At 50.0% G+C, this 25785-nt stretch overlaps 1 protein-coding gene across 2 annotated transcripts; it reads left to right on the top strand.

Moving 5' to 3' along the window:
* The first annotated feature begins 3216 nt into the window (after nucleotides 1–3216).
* Nucleotides 3217–24637, top strand: NARF (nuclear prelamin A recognition factor). Of its 2 annotated transcripts, XM_057716255.1 has the most exons (11): nucleotides 3217–3345; nucleotides 4263–4343; nucleotides 7711–7854; nucleotides 11074–11206; nucleotides 13355–13489; nucleotides 17516–17634; nucleotides 18227–18356; nucleotides 19597–19660; nucleotides 20610–20747; nucleotides 21028–21185; nucleotides 22971–24637. In XM_057716255.1, exons 1-11 carry the CDS (start codon nucleotides 3319–3321, stop codon nucleotides 23210–23212), a joined length of 1371 nt encoding a protein of 456 aa, XP_057572238.1. In that variant the 5' UTR covers nucleotides 3217–3318; the 3' UTR covers nucleotides 23213–24637. The 2 variants fall into 2 exon arrangements, with proteins under 2 accessions (XP_057572238.1, XP_057572239.1); XM_057716256.1 differs by lacking the exon at nucleotides 20610–20747 and having other exon boundaries at nucleotides 3250–3345.
* Nucleotides 24638–25785: the final 1148 nt, after the last annotated feature.

Below are 25785 nucleotides of genomic sequence, written 5' to 3'. Positions count from 1 at the left end.
AAACTAAATCTGGGGCTTCCTAAGTGGCGCAGTGGTTAAGAATCCGCCTGCCAATGCAGGGGACATGGGTTCAATCCCTGCTCCAGGAAGATCCCACATGCCGTGGAGCAACTAAGCCCGTGCGCCACAACTATTGAGCCTGCACTTTAGAGCCTGTGAGCCACAACTACTGAGCCCATGTGCTGCAGCTACTGAAGCCCACATGCCTAGAGCCTGTGCTCCACAATGAAGAGTAGCCCCCACTCACCACAACTAAAGAAAGCCCGCACACAGCAAAAAAGACCCAACACAGCCAATAAAATATAAATAAAACTAAATCTGAACAATGCTGCAAGGCATAGTAGGGGAAACCCAGAGATCCTTGACCCCCGGAAAAACTCAGTGTAGCTGGGAAACTAAACATTCACATGTTCCTGATGGCAGTCATTCTGCTGCTTGGAAACTTGCCCCAGTGTCTAGGAAGGAGGATTGTAGTAGGAGAGACACTTTTCTCCAGGAAAACCTTAGAATGGCCCTGTAGGTGGCCTCCCTGTTCCGCTGTCCACCAAAACACTCAGCACCTACCCCCATCGTCCTGAGCAGGACCTTGACTTGCCTTTCTATTTCCCACCCGATGGAGAAGGACCCTGCCTGGAACAGGAGAGCCTCCACCACACAGCCACTGCCTACTTCAGTGGCCTCCAAACTGGGGTGGTCAAGATGATGTGTGGAGTGCTGGAAGAACATACTAGAGCTTGTATTCCTACTTATTTTTTTTTTATATTTATTGTCATGTGTCTTACAATTTACATAAGATTAACACACAGTGCATATTACCTCATGAAGAAATATGCATACCCATGTTTTACCAATATAGGCACAATGTCAGAAATTTGGAGATGAGTTTTCTATTTTACCAGTCTCCATATACTCCCCGCCTGTGGTTCAGAATCACCTGGTGGGTTTGCTGAAATACAGACTGTTGGACCTGTTCCCAGCAGTGGATGAGGCCCGAAATGTACATGTGCTGCTGCTGCTGCTCTGGGAACCACACTCAGAGAACTTATGCTCTAAGCTGCAACAGAAGTAGGTACTGCCTGAACGTGGCGTGTTTCCAGACCTGATGCTTCAGCTCACATTCCATCTTCTTGAAGTGCCTTCTCTGGTAAGAAACCCCCACCATCTTGAAGGTCCATGTGAATTGGTTAGCACCTCAAGTCGTTCCTGTTTGGTGCAGCTGAAAGTGATCTTACTTCCGTAGGATTTAGGGAGAACTGAGTTAATACCCAGAAAATTCTACTTTGCATTACCATTATTTGCATAATTTCACCTGTTGTAGTAGAGTACAAGCCATTTAAAAATAAAACCTAAAAACAAACCAAAAAACCTCCAAAACCTTAAGACTGGGAAACTCCCTGTACTATATTTGTTGTTAATTTCTAAGTGAGCCTTATTTTTTTAGAAACAAAAAAAATTTTGAGAGACAAACACACAAACCAATTAAAATATAGACTAATAAAACACTGAACCTTATTTAGGTCCTGACTGAAACAAAAAATGATGAGACCATTGGGGAAACCTGGACACCAACTACATATTTGATGAAATTAAGTAATTGTAACTTGTTTTTTCACACATGATAATATTGTGTTTATATGTTTAAAACATTAAAATACAAGGGTGAGTCAAAAATTATCCACACTCTGGCTGTAAAATTTATTTTAATTAACTTTTAGAAAAGACAAATACATCATTTTCCAACATAATCTGCTTGCTTTTCAATACACTTTGTCCATCTGTCAACAAGCTTTCACATTCCCTCATTAAAAAATGTTTTAGGCTGAGCTGCATCCTTCTTGATGGCTAACACTTGTGCGACCTTCCTTGAACTTCTCTATCCATTCATACACACTTCGCGACAAAATACTTTCTCCATAGTGCACACAGTCTTTGATAATGACACCAGGTACACCCTCAGACCACAAAAAAAACGCATCACTGCACACTGCTCTTCTTTCGTGCAGATCATAAGTGGGGCATCCATTTTTGCTCACACTGCAGTTGCAAATGAACTGATGTCACATGTTCACACCTGCACAGTGGTGACTGAGGAGACAGTAGCCTTGAACAGAAAGCACTAAAGCAGTGTGCCCAACAGAAGTTTTAATATAACCAGAGTGCAGATAATTTTTGACTCCCCATGATGTATACAAATGACAAGCTAAAATTATTTTATTCAAGCTGATAATTGAAGATGTTTTCTGAGAGGTGCTGACATAGATTTAAGTAACACAATGGGTTAATCTGGCAGCCAATTAGCACTTCCTGAATTCAACCGATGGCCTTCCTAAAAAGGTGGCGAACCAAGAACTACAATTTAAAAAAAAAAAGTTTTAATAAGGAAAATTTTAAGGTCCTAGTGAGGTTCTGGGATGTGGAATATCCTTGAATGTTTTGCTGACCTTTGTGACCCCCGTCCCCCCAAGGTGAGGAGGGAGACGGTCCATTCCTGAGATTCCTGGGAACTGCTGGTGTTTGACAGAGACCCTCATGCTTTTCTTCAAGGCATATTTCTCATTTCCCATGGTGCTATGATGACCATGCACTAACTTCATAAAATGTTCACAGTGGACAGAGTGACTGTCTTCACTTCAGCATCTCCACTTAGCCCTATATCCCCCCTGGTTTGCTAGAGGCATTGGAAGGAGGCCGGTGCAGCGAAACCTCTTCCAACGCGCCTCGCGCTCCCGACGGCGCCACGTGCTCCCGGCTCGCCGCGCGTGCGCACTGCCGCCCCGCCGGGCCTACGTGACGTGCCTCGGGGCGGAAATGGCGGCAGGCCCGGGCGGCGCCGTCTCAGCCGGCCGAAGCCGGAGGGAGGCGAGCGTCTGGCGCCGAACTGACGCGGCCGAGTGCCCCCGAAACGACCTCCCCCACCCCTTCGGGACCGTCAGTTAGCTAACCCAGAGCCGCCGTCAGACCGGCACGCTGCGGAAACCCACGAGAGAACCGGCAGCGGCCTCCGCGGGGGTCCCGCCCGCTCCGCCCCGCGCGCTCCGCCCCGCGCGCTCCAATTGGCTCCAGGGCCTGACCCGCCCCTTTCCCGCGGTCTCATTGGCCTAGGCAGAGCCCTGTAGCGTGGAGCCGCACCGCCCTCTGTGCACTCCTATTGGTTCAGGCTTGTGGCTCGCCCGCTCCTGGACCTTTCATTGGTCGAGTAGAGCCGCGAGGGGTGGGGCCGCGCTGGAGCGAAGACAACAAAGGGCGGCGGGCGGCGGTGACCGCGTCTCCTGGTGCTCCCCTCAGGTCGCGCACCGGGACCTGCCCGCCCCGCTCCAGATGAAGTGTGAGCACTGCACGCGGAAGGTGGGCTCCGCGCGCTCGGGCCGGGGCTAGGGCCGGGTCGGGGGCAGGGTCCAGGGTCCGGAGGAGCCTGCGCTCACGGGGCCCGGGGCCCGAGAGGCGTCGGGAGCCTGGCAGCTCCGAGGGCCTCTGCCTCCGCGTAGTCGCTGACAGAACCTCAGGGCGCCGGCGGCGGCGGCGGCTGAGGGTGGGCAGCCCGCGCATCGGGTTTCCTCTCCAGTTTCCCGGAGGCGACTTGACGTCGGGGCGCGTGTCTGTCCTTTCAAAGTACCTTCGAAGCCAAAAACCACCAGAAAAACCGACCTCGCAGCAGACGCTATCCTTGGTGTGAATTCGCGATAGGGTGATCAAAGTGTTGGGGGGGGGGGGGGGCGGTTATGCTACCTAAAAACTTTCATGCTTATAGTAACGAAAACGATACAGAAGTGCAGGAAGGAAATACGGGGCTGGGCCTCTTGCCACCTTCGTAACCATGGTAACTGTGATAGCCTTACCCACTTGTTTCTAGGCTGTGGTGCACAGGGAGTTTTCTGTTTATTTTTTCAAAATTGAATAGTATCATAAATATTATTCCATCACTTGCTGTTTCTTTTTACTTAACATTATACAGGAAATACCTTTTCAGTGCGTTACACGCAATCCTAGTTTGTTGTATTTTAAGTATACACTTGACCAGGTAGTCAGACACTAATTTACCTGTCATGAGAGGCCACATTGTTTCTGGTTTTCATTTGCTGCAAACATTGCAGATACAGAGGTGTGTATGGGTGTGTTTGTGTGTCCACAAGTATAAGTGCTTCTTTTTCTGTAGAAGAGATTTCTAGACATGAGATGAATTCATCAGCAAGTATGTACATTTTTTTAAACTCAGAGAGTCAGATTAAAAGTTATTCTTTCATATGTTCCTTTGCCTTTTCAAGGAATGTAGTAAAAAAACGAAAACCGATGACCAAGAGAATGCATCAGTTGACGTACCAAGTCCAGCCCACGAAAATGGAGAGGCAAGTAGATTTTTCAGTTCTGTATCAGCCTGGAGTAAACAGCTTCTGCTGGTGCTCCTGCTGGTTTTCTCCTCTTTGGGTGGTACATCATTGCTCCAAGAAAGAAAGAAGCAAGAAATGAAGGGGTAAAAAGCCCCTGCCAGGGGCCAGACATGCAGGTCAGTCAGTTGGAGGCACAAGATCTTCAAGGTAAGAGCACGAAAAGCATGTCTTCTCAGAACACACCAAACCAAAACATATCATGTTAGGGACAAAGAAAAATGTCGTCCTTGGCTGTTTATTAGAAATAGGGGTATAATATTGAAACCTCCAATTTTTTTTTTTTAAGAGAACTTTGTTATTTATTATTTTTTGGCTGCTTTGGGTCTTTGTTGCTGCGCAAGGGCTTTCTTGAGCTGTGGCGAGTGGGGGCTACTCTTTGTTGCCGTGTGCGGGCTTCTCATTGTGGTAGCTTCTCATGTTGCGAAGTACAGGCTGTAGGCATATGGGCTCCAGTAGTTGCGGCACACAGGCTCAGTAGTTGTGGCTCGTGGCCTCTAGAGAGCAGGCTCAGTACTTGTGGTGCACGGGCTTTGTTGCTCCACAGCATGTGGGATCTTCCCAGCCCAGGGATTGAACCTATGTCCCCTGCACTGGCAGGCGAATTCTTAACCACTGCGCTACCAGGGAAGTCCCCCTGATTTTCTCTTTTTTTTCTTTTTTTTTTAGTGAAAAGTTTTATTCTGTAAGATGGGATTTTAAGTAGGTAATTTATAAAGTAATTCAGATTTCATGATTCTGTAAGTTTGTTTTTCTAGTGGTTTCTTCTCTCAGTTCTTGAGTTTTTATGTTTTCCTTAGCTGATAGTGATGGTTTACATTTACTGCGTACATAACCCTGAGTTGGACACTACAGAAAGGGCTTCATATATGTGATCTCATTTCATGCTCAGAATGAGCATTTCAAGCAAGCACTACTGTTGTCCCCATTTTACAAAGAGAGGTTTGTGGCACAGGGAGGTTAAGGTTAGTTCTTCCCTTAAAAAGTACTGGTACCGGTTTTAGGAATGGAGAATTGGCAACATGGAAGAAGCAAGCAGCAGGTTTCCTGTTTAGATTAGAATCCTTGTACAACATTGAGTCAGGCAGACGTTGATCTAGTTCCCTCGTATACCGGTGCTACTCTGTGCTCTGGTGACTGTAGGGCTTAGTGCGCAGCAGGGGATGAAACAAGCACCCAGGGCACTGACGCAGAAGAAAGGCAGGGTGCACCTGGGGCCCTGCAGCCCCAGAGCAGCTGGCCTGGGGCCTCCCACGCCTGCCCTCTGGCTACACCACCTTGGACAGACATCTAACCCTGGGAGCCCCAGTTTCCTTATCAGTGACATGGGGAGTTGGGTTACTTCTCTCCCTGGGCTGTGGTGGCCGGCAGATAATGTGTGTACATAGCTTAAGTGGGCACCCTGCCAGCACAATGGGTGGACTCCCTGATGGGATGATCAGGTCAAGAAAGTGGCTGCTGGAATGGGCCCTGAGGGGTGGTGAGAACTGAGGGTGGAGGGTGGAGGGATGGGGTGAAAGCTTATCAGGCACTGGGAAGGTGTGAAGGTTAAGGAGACAGCTTGGAAGCATGTTTTAGGGCAGGTGGCTTAAGCTGGCTAGAGTAGGGGAAGAATAGAAGGAAACTACTTGGGAGGCCGAGAGTGGTTGGGTCTGGGTGGGCCAACCAGAGTGGCAGAAGCAGGAAAGGGGGCGCAACACAGGAAGCTGAGTGCAGTTTGAGCTGCGCAGACCAGTGAGCTTTGCAGGATATCAGTCTGTAACTTGGGAGGGAGAGAGCTCCCTGGAGGCAGAGATTGGAGAGGTTGAGTGGGGGCCTCACGCTGCTCAGAGAAGTGAGACTTATTGGAGAGAAGGGTCGATGGACAGGCTTCTGCAGAGAATGTCCGTGTTTAGGAGGCAGCAGGAGAAAGAGGAAGGACTGCGACGGGTGGGAAGGAACCGGATCTGGCCCGTGAAAGCCTGCAGGAGGATGAGGATGACTGGATGGCATGTGGCTTGCAGGCCGAGAGGAAGCCCTGCTGCCTGTGGCAGCTCACAGTGTGGTCTTGGGCACCTCTGCAGGGGCAATGGAGGCAGAACTCTCAGTGCAGCTCAACAGTATCTATTAGGCACCAGCCATGTGCTCCTGACCCTTGGAGCAGCAGATCTGGCCCCACCTGGGGGTTTGTTAGAAGCGCAAACCCTTGGGTCCCATCCATACCTTCTGAAAGAGCATCTGCAACATAACACGGTCCCAGAGAGAGCGCTGCACAGCGACACGGGTGCATGGGGAGAGGGAGGTGACAGCATGCACTCCTGTTCAGAGCTTCGGTGGTGGGAGGGCCACACCCCCCACCCCAAGCCCTCTCTCACCAAATCATGTTTGAAAAAAAAAAAACAATGTACAGCCATCAGGAGCTATCATTATTTTGTTGAAATGGCTCTAGTAGGCTCCAGAATATTCATACATTCATCCACAAAATATTTATTGAGTGCCTTCTCTATATAGGAGATGTCAGAAAACAGAAGGGAATGAGACAAGGTTCCTTCCTCAGAGCTTACATTTCAGGGAAAAGAGGCACCATATAGATGCCAGGGGGTGCCTGGTGCTGTTCTGGCAGTTGTCTGTGAGGGTCCAAGGGGTGAGCCAAGCTCTCGGGGAGCATTTCCCTCAGGGAGACCCAGAGCATGGCTAGAAGTGAGAGCTGGGGGGAGTGAGGGCCTCCAGCAGTGGAGGTGTGACTTGTGTTCTGGTGAACCTCTGCCTGGGGAGGGGGCTTCAGGGAACAAGTAGGTGCGGGTGCAGCCAACAAAAGATGAAGCAGCTGAGGGTTGTCATCTTGGCATCCAGGGGAACAGAGTCACTTACTGAGATGCGAGTTTGAGCATCACAGCTCAGACTTGCATGACGTGAGGGCCCTGATGCCTACGGGTCAGCAGTGAGCTATGTCAGTTCTAAGCCTCTCAGGGAGGCCAGGCTTCAGGCTTCCATGGGAGGCTTCTACGGGGAGCCATGGGACTGGGCGAGCTCAGTGGGAAGTGCAGAGCAGGCCAAGGCAAGAGTCCCCAGAGGCAGCAAGGAGGTGTGTGGGGGCAGGAGAAAACCAGAAGTGTAGCTTTCCTCCTGCCACATTTTACGATGCTGACCCACTCCCCCAGCATTGCCATCTGTGGGACCACTGCACCGTGGTGGCTGCAGCACCTAGAGCTCCAGGCCTGGCCCAGATGTCTCAGGGATTTTGCACCAATTTTCTATATTTTGCTCGTGCTGTTACTTTTCCTAGAGAAACAAGTATTAAAGAGTTTTTATTGAAGAATCGGGCTAAAACATCATCTTTGTTTTGTAGAAGGGAGAATTCCATAAGTTGGCTGATGCCAAGATATTTCTGAGCGATTGCCTGGCCTGTGACAGCTGTGTGTCTGCAGAGGAAGGAGTCCAGGTTTCCCAGCAGAACGCCAAGGACTTCTTCCGAGTTCTGAATCTTAACAAGGTATAGTATCCTGGGCGCTCTCTGGCAACAGAGGTGGGTGGAAGTCAAGGTGAGGTATGAAGCCTCTGCTGGGGCTTGGGGAGAGTGCATCTTGGCCCTGGCCCTGTGTCCCCTGCTGTAGTTGACCCTCTCCATGGCCCCTCCCTGTCAGAACAAAACCACACCCACAGTCACACTCCCTCACTGATGTGAGCAGCAGCTGTGGCTGGCACCACCAACCAGGTTCCCCTGGCTTGGGGGAGGCCTATTGCGTGCTTGGTCATGGGTGGGGCTGTGGCTGAGCTGCTGCTGCTCTGCCTTTGGGGCATTCTCAGAGGCTGGGTTTCTGTCCTGACGGGCTCTGTGAGCTGGGGCAGGGCTGTGGTCCTTCACCTCATCCCTGCAGACCCCCATACAGACGGAACTACCTGATGTCACTCATTCCAGTAGCGATAGGAAGACAGGTGGAAGGGAAAGACAGGAAAGACGGAGGCAGGTGAGGCTGAAGGGCATATCTCTGTTCGCCCTCACTCTGGCCTGGGGTGTTTCTGTGCTCACAGTTGCTTTCCAGGAAGGGTCTGTACCGGCTTTACATACAGTGCTGGGTGCTCTGGCCCATGTGACAGTGCAGGTATCATGTGAGGCCAGGTTGCTTTTTAGGTGTACTGAGTGCAGGTAACAAATTTCATCCATTCCAATCTGTGTACGCTTTGTTTCTTTTTCTGATGGTATTGTCTGGGACCTTTAAATCAACCTGAAATAACAGTGGTGATAAAAATAGTACTAATGTCGGCACTTCCCTGGTGGTCCAGTGGTTGAGGCTCCTCACTCCCAATGCAGGGGGCGCAGGTTCAGTCCCTAGTCGGGGAACTAAGACCCCACAGGCCATGTGCAGCACGGCCAATTAAAAAATAATAATAATAAAAGTAAATTAAAAGTAGAACTAAAGTATTGTTTCAGACTTTAGTGGAAATGCTGGTAAAGTTTTACTATTAAATAGATGTTTAAGAATCTTACTATTAAAGAGATGTAGATACTCATACCAATCAGCGTTTCGGATATAGAAAATGGGTACGCAAGTCAAACTAGCATAAAAAAGATATGCTTAGTTATTTCATGAAACTGAAAGCTTAGAACTGAGGGAGATTCTGGGTTTGGCTGAGTCAGTCACTCAGGACTGTCATCAGGAAAAAGCAGTTTCTATTTCTCTGCTGCCCTTGGCTCTGGGCTCAGGCTGATCCCCTCTTGGTCACAAATTGGCTCCCTCGGTGGAGGTGATATTAGAGTGAGAATGAAGTGAAGAGTGAGTCTTCGAAATTCCCTGCTCAGGGTGTCAGACAGAGAGACAGGAAGTGCCGAGTCTGGCTTCTAAAGCTGGGGACAGACCACCCTCTGCCCTTCCTCCTCCACTTGAAACTTGCACCCCCTTGTTCCTGCTTCCAAATTTATATTAGGATGCTGTTGGTCACAAATCACAGAAACCATTCCTGGCTGGCCTGGGCATCCTAGGAGCTTGTGAGGGAGCCGGAGGTCAGTGTGTGCCGGGTTGGTGCCTGATAGTGTTGTCGGGTGTGGGCTTCCTAGGCATCATGTGAAGGTGGGATCCCATCCAGAGGGGACAGGCAGCCTCAGCATTGTCTCACCTGAGCTGCAAGGTGGGGGCATGGGGACAGGACCAGACTGTTCTGTCTGTGACCAGTTCACAGGTAGACTGCGGTGGAAGGTGGCCACTGAACACTGCTGCCCAGGTTTCCACTTTTCCTAACTTGTAGGCAGTGTCTAACCTGAACAGCCTCTGTCACGATAACCCTGTATCTTCTCTAATCCCAGGTCAGGGGGCCCACTGCTGACTTTCTGATGCCTGACGTGCTTGCTCATGCTGCTCCCCTGGGTCACCTCCTGCGTGTTCATGAGAAGTCAGCACGCTTCTGAACTCAATTTGTTCATATTTTTCTAGGGATTTCTTGAGTTGCCAGCATCTGGTTTTGGTTTCAGGGTGTTGATAGCCTGGCTTCAGGCTTGTTTGTTTGGTATTTATTAGAAAGGTTCACAGAAAATGAGAATTAGCTACTACTTAAAAATTTGCAGCTAAGTGACCTGGGCTTGAGGCCTCTTGGGGACAGACCACAGGGCCCCATTTTCATGTATTTTCATTGTCGTGGGTCATTTCAGTTATTGATGGGCCAGTATTGTACATAACTTTTCCTTTTCCTTTAAATTTATCCCTTCTGGGGGCTTCCCTGGTGGTGCAGTGCTTAAGAACCCACCTGCCAATGCAGGGGACACAGGTTCAATCCCTGCTTCGGGGAGATCCCATGTGCTATGGAGGAACTAAGCCCGTGCGCCACAACTACTGAGCCTATGCTCTAGAGCCTGTGAACCACAATTACTGAGCCCATGTGCCAAAACTACTGAAGCCTGTGTGCCTAGAGCCAGTCCTCCACAGCAAGAGAAGCCACTGCAATGAGAAGCCCACATACTGCAATGAAGAGTAGCCCCCGCTCACCACAACTAGAGAAAGCCTGCACGCAGCAACGAAGACCCATTGTAGCCAATAAATAAATAAATAAATAAAATGTTTAAAAATTAAAAAATAAATTTATCCATTTTTTCCAGATGTTTGCATTTATGTATAATATTGATACATATTTCTGATTTAATATTATTCTTAAAATTAACAAAATCTCTTGGAATGTCTCATCTTTTTAATTCTCATTTTTTTAAATTAATTAATTAATTTATTTATTGGCTCTGTTGGGTCTTCATTGCTGCGCGTGGGCTTCCTCTAGTTGCGGTGAGCGGGGGCTCTTCATTGTGGTGCACAGGCTTCTCATTGCGGTGGCTTCTCTTGTTGCAGAGCACAGGCTCTAGGCACGCAGGCTTCAGCAGTTGTGGCACATGGGCTTGATAATTGTGGCTCGTGGGCTCTAGCAAGCAGGCTCAGTAGTTGTGGCGCACAGGCTTAGTTGCTCCATGGCATGTGGAATCTTCCCGAAGCAGGGATTGAACCCATGTCCCCTGCATTGGCAGGTGGGTTCTTAACCACCACCCCACCAGGGAAGTCCCTATTCTCATTTTCTTCTTTTTCTTTAATTATGCTTGCCAGTGTCTTGTGTATTTTATTAGTTTTTCCATAGGGCATCTATTACATTCTGTTTGTTCTAGACTTTTCACAAAGGTGTCTTACTTTCACTCCCTGTGTAATCACACATATACAATGTTCTTCTCTATTTCTCCTAGAAATGTGATACCTCAAAGCACAAGGTGCTGGCAGTGTCGGTGTGTCCTCAGTCTCTGCCTTATTTTGCTGCTAAATTCAGCCTCAGTGTGACTGATGCATCCAGAAGACTCTGTGGCTTCCTCAAAAGTCTTGGTGAGGTGCCTTTTGATATTATTTATAGCAAATAAATTCAGTGTAATTTGAGTTTATAAGTTAAGTTTTTAACTGTCCTTTTTATCTCTAGAGTGCAATTTTTAAGGACACAGGGTAGATAGGAACTGCTATGAGAGTCTTGTGGAACTTAAGAGGGCCGTGCCTCTGACTCATGTGTGGTGGGCAGGTGTCACTTACCCTCTTGCCATGCAGATGGGTGTTGTGTTAACAGCCGGGGCTGGCCCCGCCAGGAACAGCAAATGACCGTCTTAGGGCATGTAGCTGGGGACACCTGGGACCCACACTTGCCCAGTAATGTTGAGTTGCCCAGCTCACAGGGGTTACAGAGGGCGTTTATTTGATGGAGAATCACATCTGCAATGATTGGAGTCTGGATTGCCAGCAAGATCTCTGAAGAGCAGAACAAGAAGGGAATGGGCTATGTCCTTTGTGTGAACAATGAAAGGTAGTCATTTCAGTACATGAGGACTCGTGTGAATGAGTACTAGAGTAATACTGCCTCAAAGAGCGATAAGAATGCTTCTGTCTGTCTGCCATGTCAGAATAGAACTTTCTCCGCCAACCCAGGGTGTCCTACAGGTGGGCTCAGAAGAGAAGAACTTGAGCCATTTGCCAAATAAGAGATTTTATTGTTCCTCAGTGGCTTTTTAAAGATGTAAATGCATTGGGATTACTAATAAAATAAGATGACACAGACTAAATGTCCTCACACCAGTCTGCCTGCCTCACTGCTCCATGTTGCTTTCCATTCAGAGCTATTTCTTGGTGCACAGCTTGCCACAACCAAAACTAAGGCCGCAGCCATGAGCATGGACTCCTTATGTCATTCTTCATGCTTTTAACCTTAAAAAGCCTAAGGTTATCTTAGTTTTACCAGAGATCAAAGTTATTAGATGCTCTGTCTTCTCATAGTGAAAGGCCCTATTTTAAGGGGTTTTTTTTTTTTTAAATAAATAGTTGGGCATTATATGTTAATATTAATAAAATATATCCACAGTGAAACTGATTTTTTTAAGGTAACTCTTTAAGATGACACAATGTTTGTAATATTTCTTTTTAAGAATAACTGGCTGCTTTTAAGGTTTAGACAAGCTGCAAAATTATTTGCTTGCTTTATTTTATTGTAATTATTGAAAGTACATTCTTTTGTCTTAGGCTTATTTTCCAGTATTAAGAACTTATTTGCAGCAACATGGATGGACTTGGAGGGTGTTATGCCAAGTAAAATAAGTCAGACAGAGAAAGATATACTGCATGATATCTTATATGTGAAATCTTAAAAAATACACTAAGCTAGTAAATATAACAAAACAGTAACAGACTCACAGACATAGAGAACAAACTAGTGGTTACCAGTGGGGAGAGGGAAGCGGGGAGGGGCACTATAGCGGTGGGAGATTAAGAGGTACAAACTATTAGGTATAAAATAAGCAGCAACGATATATTGTAGATATATTGTACAACACAGGGAATATAGCAAAAAAAAATTTTTTTCAGCCGTGCCATGCCAGCTTTAAAGCTCTTAGTTCCCTGACCAGGGATTGAACCCGGGCCACAGCAGTGAAAGTGCCAAGTCCTAACCACTGGAACGCCAGAGAATTCCCTATAGCAAATATTTTATAATAACTATAAGTGGAGCATAACCTTCAAAAATTGTGAACCACTGTATCATACACCTGAACATATAATACTGTATGTCGACTACTTCAATTTTTTTAAAAAAAGAAAAATATTAAGGAAAATATAGCTAGTTAAAAATCAACATAATAATTAAGACCGTTACAAAGGTATGCTCAGCCAGTTTACTCATTTATTTTGACGATATCAAAGACCATTACAGACTAGAATTTGATTTGTCAGTGTGTTGGAAGAGAATACTGCTGGTACCTTGTAATATTCTGTTAATTTATATATGGAGTATAGGAGGGTGTTTATGTGTATGTAGATGTAGAGAGGAAAAGAAGAAGCAGAAGAGAGAATATATATGTTTTATTGTGAAAAATGATACTTGGGAAGCTAGTGATGCCTGTGGAGTCTGCCCTTTCAGTTTGTCTCTGAGGCTCCAGACCCCGAGAATAGATCCCACATTCTGTGATATAAAGCTGAATGCACCTTTCTTCCCTGCAGGGGTGCATTATGTCTTTGATACAACAATCGCTGCAGATTTCAGCATCCTGGAGAGTCAAAAAGAATTTGTGCGTCGATTCCGCCAGCACAATGAGAAAGAGCCCACATTACCCATGCTGACCTCTGCCTGTCCCGGTAAGCACAGGGCCTGCTGCTGGGCCTCTGGGTGCCTGAGGCACCTTTTCACATCAGTCTGCATTTGGGGGCAGGCCTAGGCAAAGGATGAGGTCAGGGGGTCAGTTGGTCTTGGGGAGGAGTTTGGGCCTTGAGTAGTTTCATGTCGCCTGACATATTTATTAATTCTGGGTAGTTTGATGGGGAGACCTGACAGCTGAGTATTAATTTCTTATCTTCATTTATCCGTATTTCTGAAGTTTGAGACAAACGTATTAAGGAGAATAAATCTGTTTTAAAAGTATGACATATTCAGATGTCCAAACAATTATAGGTAATATGGTGAACACCGATGGATCCTTTGCCAGCTTAAATAGAAATTACTTAATGAAAAATATTTCTTTACATTAATACTAGATTCCATCCTGGAGCACTTTTTAAACCAGTTTTTAGTTAGTTTTATTATATAGAACCTGGTGCCTGAGGTAGAGAAATTTTATCACAGGTTTTTTAATTCTGGAAAAATAGGAAGTTTGGGAATGAGAAAATGTTTAAAGATGATGCATAAGGGAAGGCAGGAAGTGCTATACTGGTAAGTGACATTTAGTGAAAAATTATTTCTAAATAAATCAGGTCTGTGAGAGTCCAGTTGTGGTCTACGTAATCTTAGGATTTTGTTCACATTTCTATTCTCAGTTTATTCCTCCTCCCCCACCATGGTTCCAGATTTTTCTAGCATTTGACATGTCACCCATTAATCATTAGGATTATGATTTAATGAAATGGAATGTTGACATTATGGTTGCTTAGAATTTGGAAATACTTTCCACCCACTTGTAAAATCATGGAGAGGAAATGTGCCATCTGTCCAGGAGGTGCATGAGTTGATTCATTAACTGAGCCGTGCTGTTCAGCAGCCCACGGACTGGCAGGAGGTACTCAGCATCAGGTGGGGCTTGTTTCCTGTGTGTAGCTTGTCCTGGAAAGGTGACCGCCATGTGGATGCTCCCAGCTCTCCAGGCATGTCAGGCAGTTCTGTATCCAGAGTTTACACGTAAATTAACTCTAAATGCACACTTTGCTGGGCTGTGGTGTCCACTTCTGCATTTATATCCTTGTAGGTGTTTTCGAAGCTGCTAATGAGTAGGTATGCACAGCTGAGGTCTCAGGGAACCTCCTGGCTCTCCAAGGGCCCTGCAGAGGTACCCCTGCCCCTGGGATCCCAGCACCAGATCCTCGTGGGGCCCTCACTTGATGCCACACACAGCCGATCACTGTGGCTCAGTCCCACCCATCTAAGGAAGAGGCAGCATAAAATGACCCGAGCTCGGCCGTGCCCCTGGGGCTCCAGTTCCAGACTTCCGGTTCCAGACTGCCGGTTCCACGTTCCTGTCAGCAGGATCTCAGGAATTCCAGTGCTGTCTTGACGCTAAACCTTTAGTTAGCGATTGATTCCTTATGTGGGAGGCCCTGTTAGGATGGAGCCTAGGACAGAAGACTCCACTCCTGGCAGGAACTAGCCCTGCTGATGTGGGTAGTAAGCAGGTGGTTGATTCCTGCAGGAAGCAATGAGCCCTGTATCCTTGGAGTGAGCGCAGCACTTGTGGTAGGATACCCGGGCCGTCTGCTGCTGCTGCTCCCCAGCCGCTCCCCTCCCCCCAGCCTGGTGTTTGCTGCTTTTGGTGGTCTCCTTGAGCTGTTCAGGGCTGTTTACTCATGGATTTGGAGCTTCTCTGAGTTTTCTTCCTAGGTAATGATGCATTCTCCTCTAGGAGCTCTTTGTAGCTAAGCCAGACAGTGAAATCCGTAACTGTTGTTCAGGTTTATGCCACTTCTCACATGCAGGGTGATGAGGAGAGATCTGGTTCGAAACTAACTCTTTTCTAGAATTGGTGCTAAAATCTTGCTTCCCTATGACAACTTAGGGAAGTTAAAGCAACACCAAGGTCAGATGATTTGACCTGGCACGCAGTATCAGGCTATGGGTGGTCCTGGGCTGACTCACCAGGCACAGCTTCTGCACGCAGGGTTCGTATGTCCCAGTGGTGCTTCCTCAGACTGATTGGAGGGCAGCGCATCCAGGCAGGGCCAGGGACATCTGGGCAGGCCCTTGCTGCCCACAAGCCGATGTAGCACCACCTCACCAATGCACCTTTGCCCAGAGGGGGTGCGTGGGAGAGGGGGCATTGAGTTTCTCGGCTCTGGGCGTACTCACAGGCCTTGGCCTTTGTGAGATCCCGCCAAGAACACTCATTGAACTGAAGTGTGGAAAGTAATCTCTCCAACCCAGCAGAGCATCTGGAGAGCGGGAGCCTGTGCCAGACACTTCTCTGAGCAGGTTCCCTCTCTGCTTTCACAGCGGGTCACTGAGAAGAAGTGGGTGGTCTGACAGGGTGGGACGTGGGTGTCCTGTCCACACCCATGCTGCTACAAAGCTGGGGGCCAGCAGGGCTGACCAAGCTGCAGGCCAGTGCTGGTAGCAAATTCTGATCGGGGTGCCCTTGGGAAAGTGCTAGCCTATCCGGTCTCGGGTGCCAGGTGCTGTAGACCCTGTGACCTGGTTCCTCCGCCTAGTCCCTGCTTGGTCCTCTTCCTCACCCCAACCAGGAGGTCCCCTGGGGCCCTGGCTCCTACCGCCTGGTATTCTGCCTGATCTTGGGCCTTACAGCACATAGCATGCCCAGCTGCAGCACAGAGCTGGGGGCTGCCTGAGAGCCGAGTCTGCAGGTGCGGCCACTGGAGCTGAGACCAGGGTGTACAGGGGCCTTCCAAAGCCAGGCCTGTGGTCGGATTGGTCTTGGGCCTCCAAACGTTCTATGGCCTTTGGTAGTTTTTCTTTTTCCTATTTATTTATTTATTTGTTTGTGTGTTTGTTTACCGCGACATGCAGCTTGTGGGATTCTAGTTTCTTGACCAGGGATTGAACCTGGGGCCCCAGCAGTGAGAGTGCCAAGTACTAACTACTGGACCGCCAGGGAATTTCCTAGTTTTTCTTTTTTAATGTGAACCATTCCATGCACATGGGCAGAGGCTGGGAACGAGGGAAGCCATCCTCCAACAGCCTTTCTCTTTGGGGTTTCTGCTGCTGACCATGGACATTTCCTTAGTGTGCTCAGGCCTGCAAGCAGGTGATGGCTGTGGTTTGAGTTTGTTCAGGTGGGATTGTCTGGCTGGTATTTGCTGTTTTCCCTTCCAGGAGTGCGTGCTGAAGGTGGCTGCCCTAGGGTTCTGGTGGGCAGCTTGTCACCAGGCTTCCTTGCCCTCCCCCACCCCGCCCCTTTCATGAGGCTGTGGTGTATGCACCAGTCTGCAGGGCAGCAGTGCCACCAGACACTCTCCTCACCAGGCTGTGCCCAGCGGGAGAAGGGAGCCAGCTATTGCTCCTGCAGGTTGAGTTGCTGGTTTGTGTGGTCTGCTGACCTCTCTGACATGCGTGCACCTCTGGAAACTACCGCAGTGGTGGTGCTCTCAGGGCATTGTGGGAGTCAGTGATTTGGGGAAATGCTCAGGACCATTCTGGGCATACCATGGCACATTGCAGGTTGTGCTTTCTATTTTGTATTGCTTGGGGAGTGTGGGTTTCTCGTATTTTGTTGTCCTAAAAGTTGGCAATTACTGGGCTGTTAATTTCCAATAACTGAGTGGGTCTGGTGGCCATCGGCTCCTGTCTGAGCTGTGGCCTCACATCCTGGCTGTGAGAAGAACTTTGCAGCTGGCAAGGTGAGTTGGAACCAAGCTGCCCAGCACACTGCCTCATAGTTGCTGCTCCAAGCTTGTTCTCAGTTTTGGGGTACCTGCTACCCTAGCTTTTACCTTCCTTCTGCTCTGTCCTCTCTGGTCTGGGTACGAGGGAGGTGCCTATTCCTGGCACCCTCCAGTCTTGTGGCAAACGCACCTGGGGTTCCCATGGCTGAGCGGCTGAGGAGAGGCGGCTTGGTCAGAGGGAGCCTGTCACGCACTCCTGGAGCGGCCGAAAGAAGAGGTGTCCCAGCTCTACTCTAGTGAGGCAGGCGTGAGGAGCTGACACAGGGCCCCTTCCATCCTCAGGCTGGGTCCGATATGCTGAGCGGGTGCTGGGTCACCCTGTCACCCCCCACCTCTGCACTGCCAAATCTCCCCAGCAGATCATGGGATCCCTGGTGAAGGACTACTTTGCCAGACGGCAGGTAAGCCAGCCTCTTCCCTAAGGGCAGCATGCAGTTCAGGCGACGAGCTTCCGTGTGAGGGCAGGTGCTGATGGGAACTGAGGGCAAGCAAGGGAGGGCGGGGGAGGTGCCACCGGGCATGCAAGGTGGTCCGAGCCCCAGGCCCAGGCCCTGCTGGGGGAAGGGGGCACCCAGACACCTGGTCACTCAGCTGCCAGCCCTTGGAATTGCCACCAATTCCGGCTCAGCCAGGGGCACGGAGAGGAGCAGCCTGGTCGCTTAGGAAGCGTCTAGAAAGTCTGCAAGGAAAATGGCCAGGTGTTCATTTACAGCTCAGCAGTGCTTGTTGTCGCTGTGTTTGATCACCATGCTTGTAGTTCGGGGTAAACAGGTTGGCTTCTGGCTTCTCCCTGTGAGTATCCAGGCAGCAGGTCTCAAGTGAGGTGGCACCATGGTTGGCGCTGTGGCTCAGGAACTTGGTGTGTGGGTGATGGGGTTTGGATCCCGAGAAAGCACCAGGCCTGCTCCCCTGCTGCATGTTCTGGCTCCAGCATGTTAAGCTGCCTCCTCCCTTCTGCACGGCCCCCAATGCGGATTTCTTCTTTCTGCACAGAACCTGTCCCCAGACAAGATTTTCCATGTCATCGTGGCCCCATGCTATGACAAGAAGCTGGAGGCCCTTCAGGAAGATGTTCTTACAGCCTCGCGGGGTTCCCGGGGCACTGACTGCGTGCTAACCTCAGGTGAGGGTAGGGCCTCGGGTGGAGCAGCGAGGGGAGGCCAGTCAGCCCAGCAGCCGGTGCGTGTCCACGATGAGGGCCTGACAGCCATGCCTACGCTGGAGGCACAGGGAAGCTTCCTCCTTCAGAGCAAAGCAGAAAGCGCATGTGTGACTCAGGGAAGACCCTTGCAAAGGCCCTGCCCCCGGACTTGTGCGGAGAGCCCTCAGCACCTTCTCAGCGTTGGGATGAGAGTGATTCCCTGGAATCCTCAAGAGCCATTCAGAATGTTGCCATCAGTTGAGGGGTAGATTAGATCTTTGCTGAAGCCCAGGTGGGTGTACTTTAAACGGCCTTGAAAACAGGTCCCCCTGGCACAGAGGTGGAGTGGCTTGCTCTCCAGAAACCTCCGAGGACAGTGACCCCTCTGTGGGTCCCCTGACCAGAAACTCCCCACGTGGAAGCTGGTGGAAAGTTCCCCACCGCACAGGCTCCTGTGGTGTAATGGGGATGATCGGGGTGGAGAGAGCTCCAGCCACAACCCTCTGCTCACCTTAGATGATAGATTTTCCTAAGAACCACACTTGGGCATCTTTTCTCTGAATACAGTAGATTTTTACTCTTTTCCGCAGATGTTCAGTCTTCTCACGTGCACCTCCACAGCAGTTGATTCAGGATTCACCCTTCCTGTCAAGGGTTTCCTTAGGATCCCTTGTGTAAAGGGAGATACAAAAGTGGTCCTCATTTTCTTTTTCTTTTTTAAGATGCTTTTGTTTTCGATGTGGACCATTTTTAAAGTCTTTATTGAATTTGTTACAATATTCCTCTCTTTTATGTTTTGGTTACTCTGGCCACAAAACATGGGACTCTTAGCTCCCCAACTAGGGATCAGACCCGCACGCCCTGCGTTGGAAGGTGAAGTCTTAACCACTGGACCGCTAGGGAAGTCCCAAAAAACTGGTCCTGATTTTCGATTGGTCTTGTTGCAGATAATCATCATCCTGTCGATACCACACTAAAGCTTTCTGCTTGGGAAACAAAACATGGGGAGACATTTGCAAAAGCCTCTGTTTCAGGGGCAGAAAGAGGAGTTAGACTTCCCTGACATTTCATCAGTGTTACTTTGCATCTGCTGCCTGTGATAGGTCCAAGGTCATTGTAACCTAGAATGTCCTCCAGGGGAAGGAGGTGGTACTGGGAACAGCTTCTGAGGAAGTGTGGGCTGTGTCTGTCACTATGTTCTATGTCCCTTCTTTGTCTATAGGAGAAATTGCTCAGATGATGGAGCAAAGTGACCTCTCGGTGAGAGATGCTGCACTAGACACCCTGTAAGTGGCTTTGCAGGGAAGGGCACCCTTGCAACTTGGGGGTGCAGGAAGGGGCCTTTGCACCTATGTGACCTTGAGACCTCTGCCAGGCGCATGTCCCAAGGCCTCCCTCCTTTACAGTGAGGCCACATGCCACACTGAGGCATGGGTGTGGTGTGGCTCCTGGCCTAGGGGGCCACTTCTTTTGTTGCCCCACTATGACCCTTGACTCTCAATAGAGCGGGGGCAGCACCGTGGAGTGGATGCCGTTTACCCTCTGGTCTGACATGGGCACAGCACCTCCCACCCCCTTTCTGAACTTCACATGTTCCTGACATCAAACCTGGACCTACCAGGGGGGTGGGGAGTCACCTCTAGACAGAGTGGCTCCCTCAGGTCCCTTTGCCCAAGAGCAGCAGACTGGGTTTCTGCCCTCAGTGGTGACCCCAACTGCTGACCGCACTCCTGCTGCGTCCTGTGCCCCAGAGCACACACAGACCACAAGAGCGCACGAGGGCCACAGGGCACACACAGGCTACACAGCAGGTCCTCCCAGCAGTGATATCAGGAGCACATGTGGCCCTGGTATGGAAAGCAGACTGAGGTTCATAAAATGGAAGCAACTGGCATGTCTGTGGCCAGAGCCCATGCTTGGGCCCAGGCGGACCCAGAGGCCTTGTCCTGGCTGGGCAGAGACGGCATGCCTTCTGGCCCTCAGGTGCCCAGTTCTCATGCCCCAAGTCATAAGGTTCTAAGGGTTGTGTCTTGACGTATGTGCAGTCAGAGAGTGCAGTCACTCAGGCAGCAGTGAGTGAAACTGCACCTGCAGGCTTCCTGTCAGCTAGCGAAACCCAGCGCAGATGAGCTTTTTGCCCGAAGTCTAAATACTTGTAAAGGTTTTTGCAACCTTGGATCATAAAACTTGGGGAGTCTGATTTAACTGTTGCTGTCGCTTTTCCTACCTGATGAGGTTTGGAGATGTGAAGGAAGAGGAGGTTAGGCGCCACGACGGAGCCAGCTCCGACGGGTACCTGGTGCACATCTTCAGACATGCGGCCAAGGAGCTGTTCAATGAGGATGTGGGGGAGGTCACCTACCGCGCCCTGAGGTGTGTAGGGCTGGGGTGGCCTCTGTCTGTCTGCCTGTGTGGTCAGCATTGCTTGTCAGTTGTAAACTCTACAAATAGGACCCCTGCCTCTCAGAGCCAGCTGCAGGTCTGGGAGAGGGGTCATATTTATAGAGTTTATACCAGTCAAGATCTAAAGGCCGTTTATGTGTTATTCATAGACTTTTAAATTTTGCCTGCATCCCAGACTTAGATTGGAAATAATCCTCAAACCACAGAGGAAGGACCCTAAGGACCAAAGTCTGTGTTGTTGATTTTATAGGAACAAAGACTTCCAGGAGGTCACCCTCGAGAAGAGCGGGGAGGTTCTCTTGCGTTTTGCTGCTGCTTATGGCTTTCGAAACATCCAGAACGTGGTCCTAAAGCTGAAGAAGGGCAAGTTCCCATACCACTTTGTGGAGGTTCTCGCCTGTGCCGGGGGTAAGACTTGGGGGACAGGCTGAGTTGGGCCCCTCTGAGCCCCTTAGGATACAGGCTCTATAGGCCACCCCCCAGCCTCACTCAGCTCCAACGGCTTTGAGGGAGTGTGGATGCTACCCTGGTGGTTGTGGCATGATGGTCCCTCTCCTTCCCTCACAACCACATACTGGAAAGAGCAGGCTGGGAGATGTCACCTTGGAAATCCTCTTGGGGACATGGTCCCAGAGAAAAGTCGCTTGGGTCACACCAGGTGAGAGCCGGCTCGTGTGGCAGCTGGTGTCAAGAACACTGAGACTGCCCGGTAGCTTGAACGGCCCTTACATCCTCCAGCCAGGTTCGTCCATGAGTGACGGGAGAGACCCGTGTGATAGATGGAGGCCCATGAGAGGGGGTAGGGGTCCCCCAGGAGGACCTGCTGGTGGAGTCAGGCAGGAGGGGAGCATGTGGTTCCCATGGTCCATCAGGCCCCTCGGTGGTGATAGAGCCAACTCGGAGAAGGGGTCAGGGATGTCTGTTCCATTCTGGGGTGGGGGGTGCCCACAAGATACAGGTGGGAATACCTGGGGGGGGTGGATCCAGGTGCGAGATGGGCTCAAGGAGAGGAGGCCCCAGTGGGGGTGGCTGAGGGCAGAGAGGCAAGCACTGGCCATGGGGGACAGGCAGCCTTGGAGACGTCACTCTAGGGGCCGGGGCATGGAGAGCAGATCTCATGGTCTGAGCAGAGGAGTGGACAGGAGGTGAGGACGAGGAGGCAGTGGGGGAGCTATAGGCTTGAGTGGTCCACGCAGTCCCTCCGGGAGAGGCACCCCACACCTACATGCCAGTCAGGGTAGAGGCTGGGTGGGACTCACTTGTGCCCTGTAGTTAGAGCACCAGCTGGGAGAGTAGGGGCTGGGATCTGAGGAGAGAGAAGCAGGCCCCTGGGGAAGTGAGATGTGCGGTCCAGAGGGCAGCTGTCAGGTGCTGCCAAGGGGTAAGTGGAGGGAGGTTTGGAAATTTGCTGCAAGTTCTTTTATTTGTATTTTTTTATATATATATATATATTAGTATTTATTTATTTGGCTGTGCCAGGTCTTAGTTGCAGCATGTGGGATCTTTATTTGTGGGTATGCAGGGTCTTTAGTTGCGGCATGTGAACTTTTAGTTGTGGCATGTGGGATCTAGTTCCCTGATCAGGGATTAAACCCAGGCCCCCTGCGTTGGGAGCACAGAGTATTAACCACTGGACCACCAGGGAAGTCCCACTGCACCACCAGGGAAGTCCCACTGCATGTTCTTTTAAATGAATTTTTATCTTACAAGTCACAACATCATCTAACATGTTTGAGAATAAGTAGCACCAATACGTTGGAGGCATGTTTTTTATTCAGGCCAAGGTGTTTGGGTGTTGGCCTCCTTATGGATGCTGTCCCCTGCAGCCCAGATGTGGACACATACACTAAGGCATCATGCCCACGGCAGTGACTTAGCTGTTCATGAATTTCTGTGCTCTCCTGGTTTCAGTAAATTTCAAGAGAAACTGGAAATCCAGATTTGCATACATAGCCACCCAGTTGTAAAAGGCTGGCAAGTTATTTCAGCTTTAGGTAAAAACATCTCATGGGTAATGTAAATAGGAGAGGGCACCAGGGGCTGCGAGCCTATGACCGGGGTCTTGGGGTCCAGGGTGCGGTTACAGGCTCTGGCCACAAGACACTGCACACTGCTGTCATTCCTCTTCTCTTGCAGAACCATCTTCCCTTTAAAATGAAAGGAGGGAAAGAGTAATCTCCCTGTGTATTTCAGGATGCCTTAATGGCAGAGGCCAAGCCCAGACCGAGGATGGGCGCACAGACAAGGCCCTGCTGCAGAAGATGAAAGGCATCTACGCTGACATACCTGTGCAGCTCCCGGAGACCAGCACCCACGTGCAGGAGCTGTACCAGGAGTGGCTGGATGGCACCGACTCCCCCCGAGTCCAGGAAGCCCTGCATACTGCGTACCAGGACCCAGGGCATCCTGCTAACAGCCGAGACATCAAGTGGTGAAGGTCGAGGAGACTAGGAGGCAGGCCTGTCAGCTGCCTGAGGATGGAGGAGCTGCCACGTGTGGGTATCAGAGACACTGGAAGAAAACAGCTCAGCTTTTCTCTTACTACTTTGGTTTTTCAGAATTCTCTGCTACCCTTATTTGTCAGCAGCCCCCTCCCTCAGTTCGATGTGGTGCTATCTTCATAATATGTGTATGATTGGAATATTTTAACATGAGAGAAGGGTGCCCTGATTGGAGTTTCCTTTAAGATTGGAAAATTCCAAAGAACAAGATTGGAGACAGACTACTGTCTTTTAGGCTTAAAAAAAAATCCAAAAAGTGTCCTGTGAAGAGCTAAGACCCCAGAAGTTCTGATTCACATGCCTCAGAGAGATGTGATGTGGAAATGACAGGAAGCGGGCAGGCTGCGGGGGTTGTGGGCTGTGGTCTGTGGTCTGCGCAGTTGGCTTTTATTTTTACCCACTTATTTTATTCCTGAAAATGTTTTTGCCGGAATGTGAATAAACTGCATCCTTTGGGAATCGGGGTTCATATATGAATCTGGACTTTCAGTTTTTCTTGAGAAAAAGTTCTGGCAACAGTGGGCCACATTCCTCACTGCCGCAGTGGCCAGGGCTGCAGTAGCAGCCGCCTCGTGGGACCACACCCTCTAACTATGGGCCCTGCAGGCTCTGGCAGCTCATGCCCCAAACTCATGCTTTCACATTCAGTCTTTAAGTGAACTCACCTCAAGGCAGAGGGAGGCCTGTGAAGGGTGACAGGTGTTACAGATGGAAGGACAGAGAGGCAGCTGCCCTGCTCAGGCCAGGCTGTGTGGTCAGGAGTCAGCCTCCTCCATCCTTCCCTGGGGGGGGGGGGGGGGGGTCAGGCAGGTGATGGCCCTTCTGACCCTGAACTTGGGTGAGGCAGGTTCCCAATGGTCCAGCCTCTCCTCATTCTCCTCCCTGTCATCCTTCCCGCACACCATGGGCCTGGCTCGTCCACGGGGCTCAATGAAGCCTCTGTGGCCCCTGATGGGAGTCCCCCACTTGGCATGTAGTAGTATTCATGTGAGCTCAACTGAAAGAAAGGTGGAAGAGAGCAGTTTACCCACAAACAGAAAGGGCAAGCAAAGAATTGGAAGTTACAGAATCATGGAACTCTGTATCAGGGCTCGTCCTGTGAAACGAAAGACATCTGTGGATAGGCCTCCAGTTGGTTGTTCAAAGCACTTGAATTTTGTTAACATGGATGGTGACGTTCTTCTTGGATCACTCAGTGCTGTAAAGCCTGAGCTGTTAGATTTCCTTCATCTAATCTATGTTGTATTGTACCTGTATACCTATCTGGGTTGACAACTGGATATATTGTGTGAAATTGTATATACAGTTGAGTTTCTATCCTCTATAGTAACTGATTATGGAATAAACACTTGAAGAGTGTCTGAGTGTGGAGACTGTGTGAACCAGATGCTGACTGCCCAGCCAGGGGCCTGCGTGTGCCCTCCCTCACCAGGCCCACTCAGGCAACCTCCCTCGTGCTTTGGGAGCCAGTACCAATCTGGAGCAGGGAAGCATCTGCCCAAAGCCCTCCACGGGCCAGGGATGCCAGGAGTAAGGGATGGGGCTGCTCTTCTTGCTTCAAAAACCACCTCTTCTAGTTACAACAAAGACACCCCTCAGCCAGGGCCCAGGCTGGGGGACCGGGTGTTCTGACACACGGTGTCAAGTCCTAGCCGCAGCTCACCTTTGGTTATGGCTGCATGAGAGGAAAGTAGAATGAGGATTTGTTCTCCTTCATTATAACTCGAGTGATATGAGCAGTCAGAGTGAGAGGGGGACCCATGATCGGGCTGGGGCAGTGTGCAGGGGGTGTCTGCAGTGCTATCCCAGCATGAGGAGGGGAACAGAGTAGGTCCAGATTTGTGTCACACCCAGCAGCCGCCCTACAGGAGTGCTGTTGTCTGAGTCCTGGTGCCACTGATACCTCCAGTGGACCATGAGCATGTGCTGTAGGGGTGTGTGTGTTGGCCATCCTGGTGAACAGAAGTTCTCCAATGCCCTTGCTCTGGACCATATCAGAGCCTAAATTTCCCAATTCCATTTCCTCCTGGCCTGTGAGCTTGGGCCAGTTCCAGCCAGTGTGGATGCTGGTCCTGCCTCCTCAGCTTTGCTGGAGTAAGGATTGGAGTTCATGCTCTGCCCACACATCAGTTTGATGCTGGCCTAGGGCAAGGAGCAAGGGCACTGCCTGTCTATAGGCTCTTAAGTTCTGCCACTGACTTAAAGGTGTTCTGTGGCCTCACCTGCTGGCCCAAAGCTGAGCAGAAGCTTCTGCACACACTGCCTGCAGTGAGACCTCAGGTCTTCACACAGTCTAGTCAGATGCATTAGGTGAGAGGACTGTGGCCCAGGCGGGTGGCTCACTTGCCTGAGGCCACTTGGCCACCAAATGTGGGCTCCCACCTCAGGCCCAACCTTGGTACTTAAACGCCGCCTCATTCCACGTGGGTGTTGGCTTTGCTCCTGATCAGTAACAGCAGGCATAGCATTCATCTAAAGCAAATGAACCCTCAACTGTGATGTTCAGG

Source organism: Hippopotamus amphibius, chromosome 17 (genome assembly GCF_030028045.1).
Source record: "Hippopotamus amphibius kiboko isolate mHipAmp2 chromosome 17, mHipAmp2.hap2, whole genome shotgun sequence".
Lineage (NCBI taxonomy): Eukaryota > Metazoa > Chordata > Mammalia > Artiodactyla > Hippopotamidae > Hippopotamus > Hippopotamus amphibius.
The sequence above is the reverse complement of the archived record's forward strand: the minus strand, read 5'-3'. Positions and strand labels throughout refer to the sequence as shown.

Excerpts from the sequence above, each read along its gene's own strand:
- NARF (XM_057716255.1), top strand. The coding sequence starts at position 3,319 with ATGAAGTGTGAGCACTGCACGCGGAAG. Across the intron at positions 7,855-11,073 it reads GAGTTCTGAATCTTAACAAG|AAATGTGATACCTCAAAGCA; the intron begins GTATAGTATCCT and ends TATTTCTCCTAG. Across the intron at positions 21,186-22,970 it reads GGTTCTCGCCTGTGCCGGGG|GATGCCTTAATGGCAGAGGC; the intron begins GTAAGACTTGGG and ends TGTGTATTTCAG.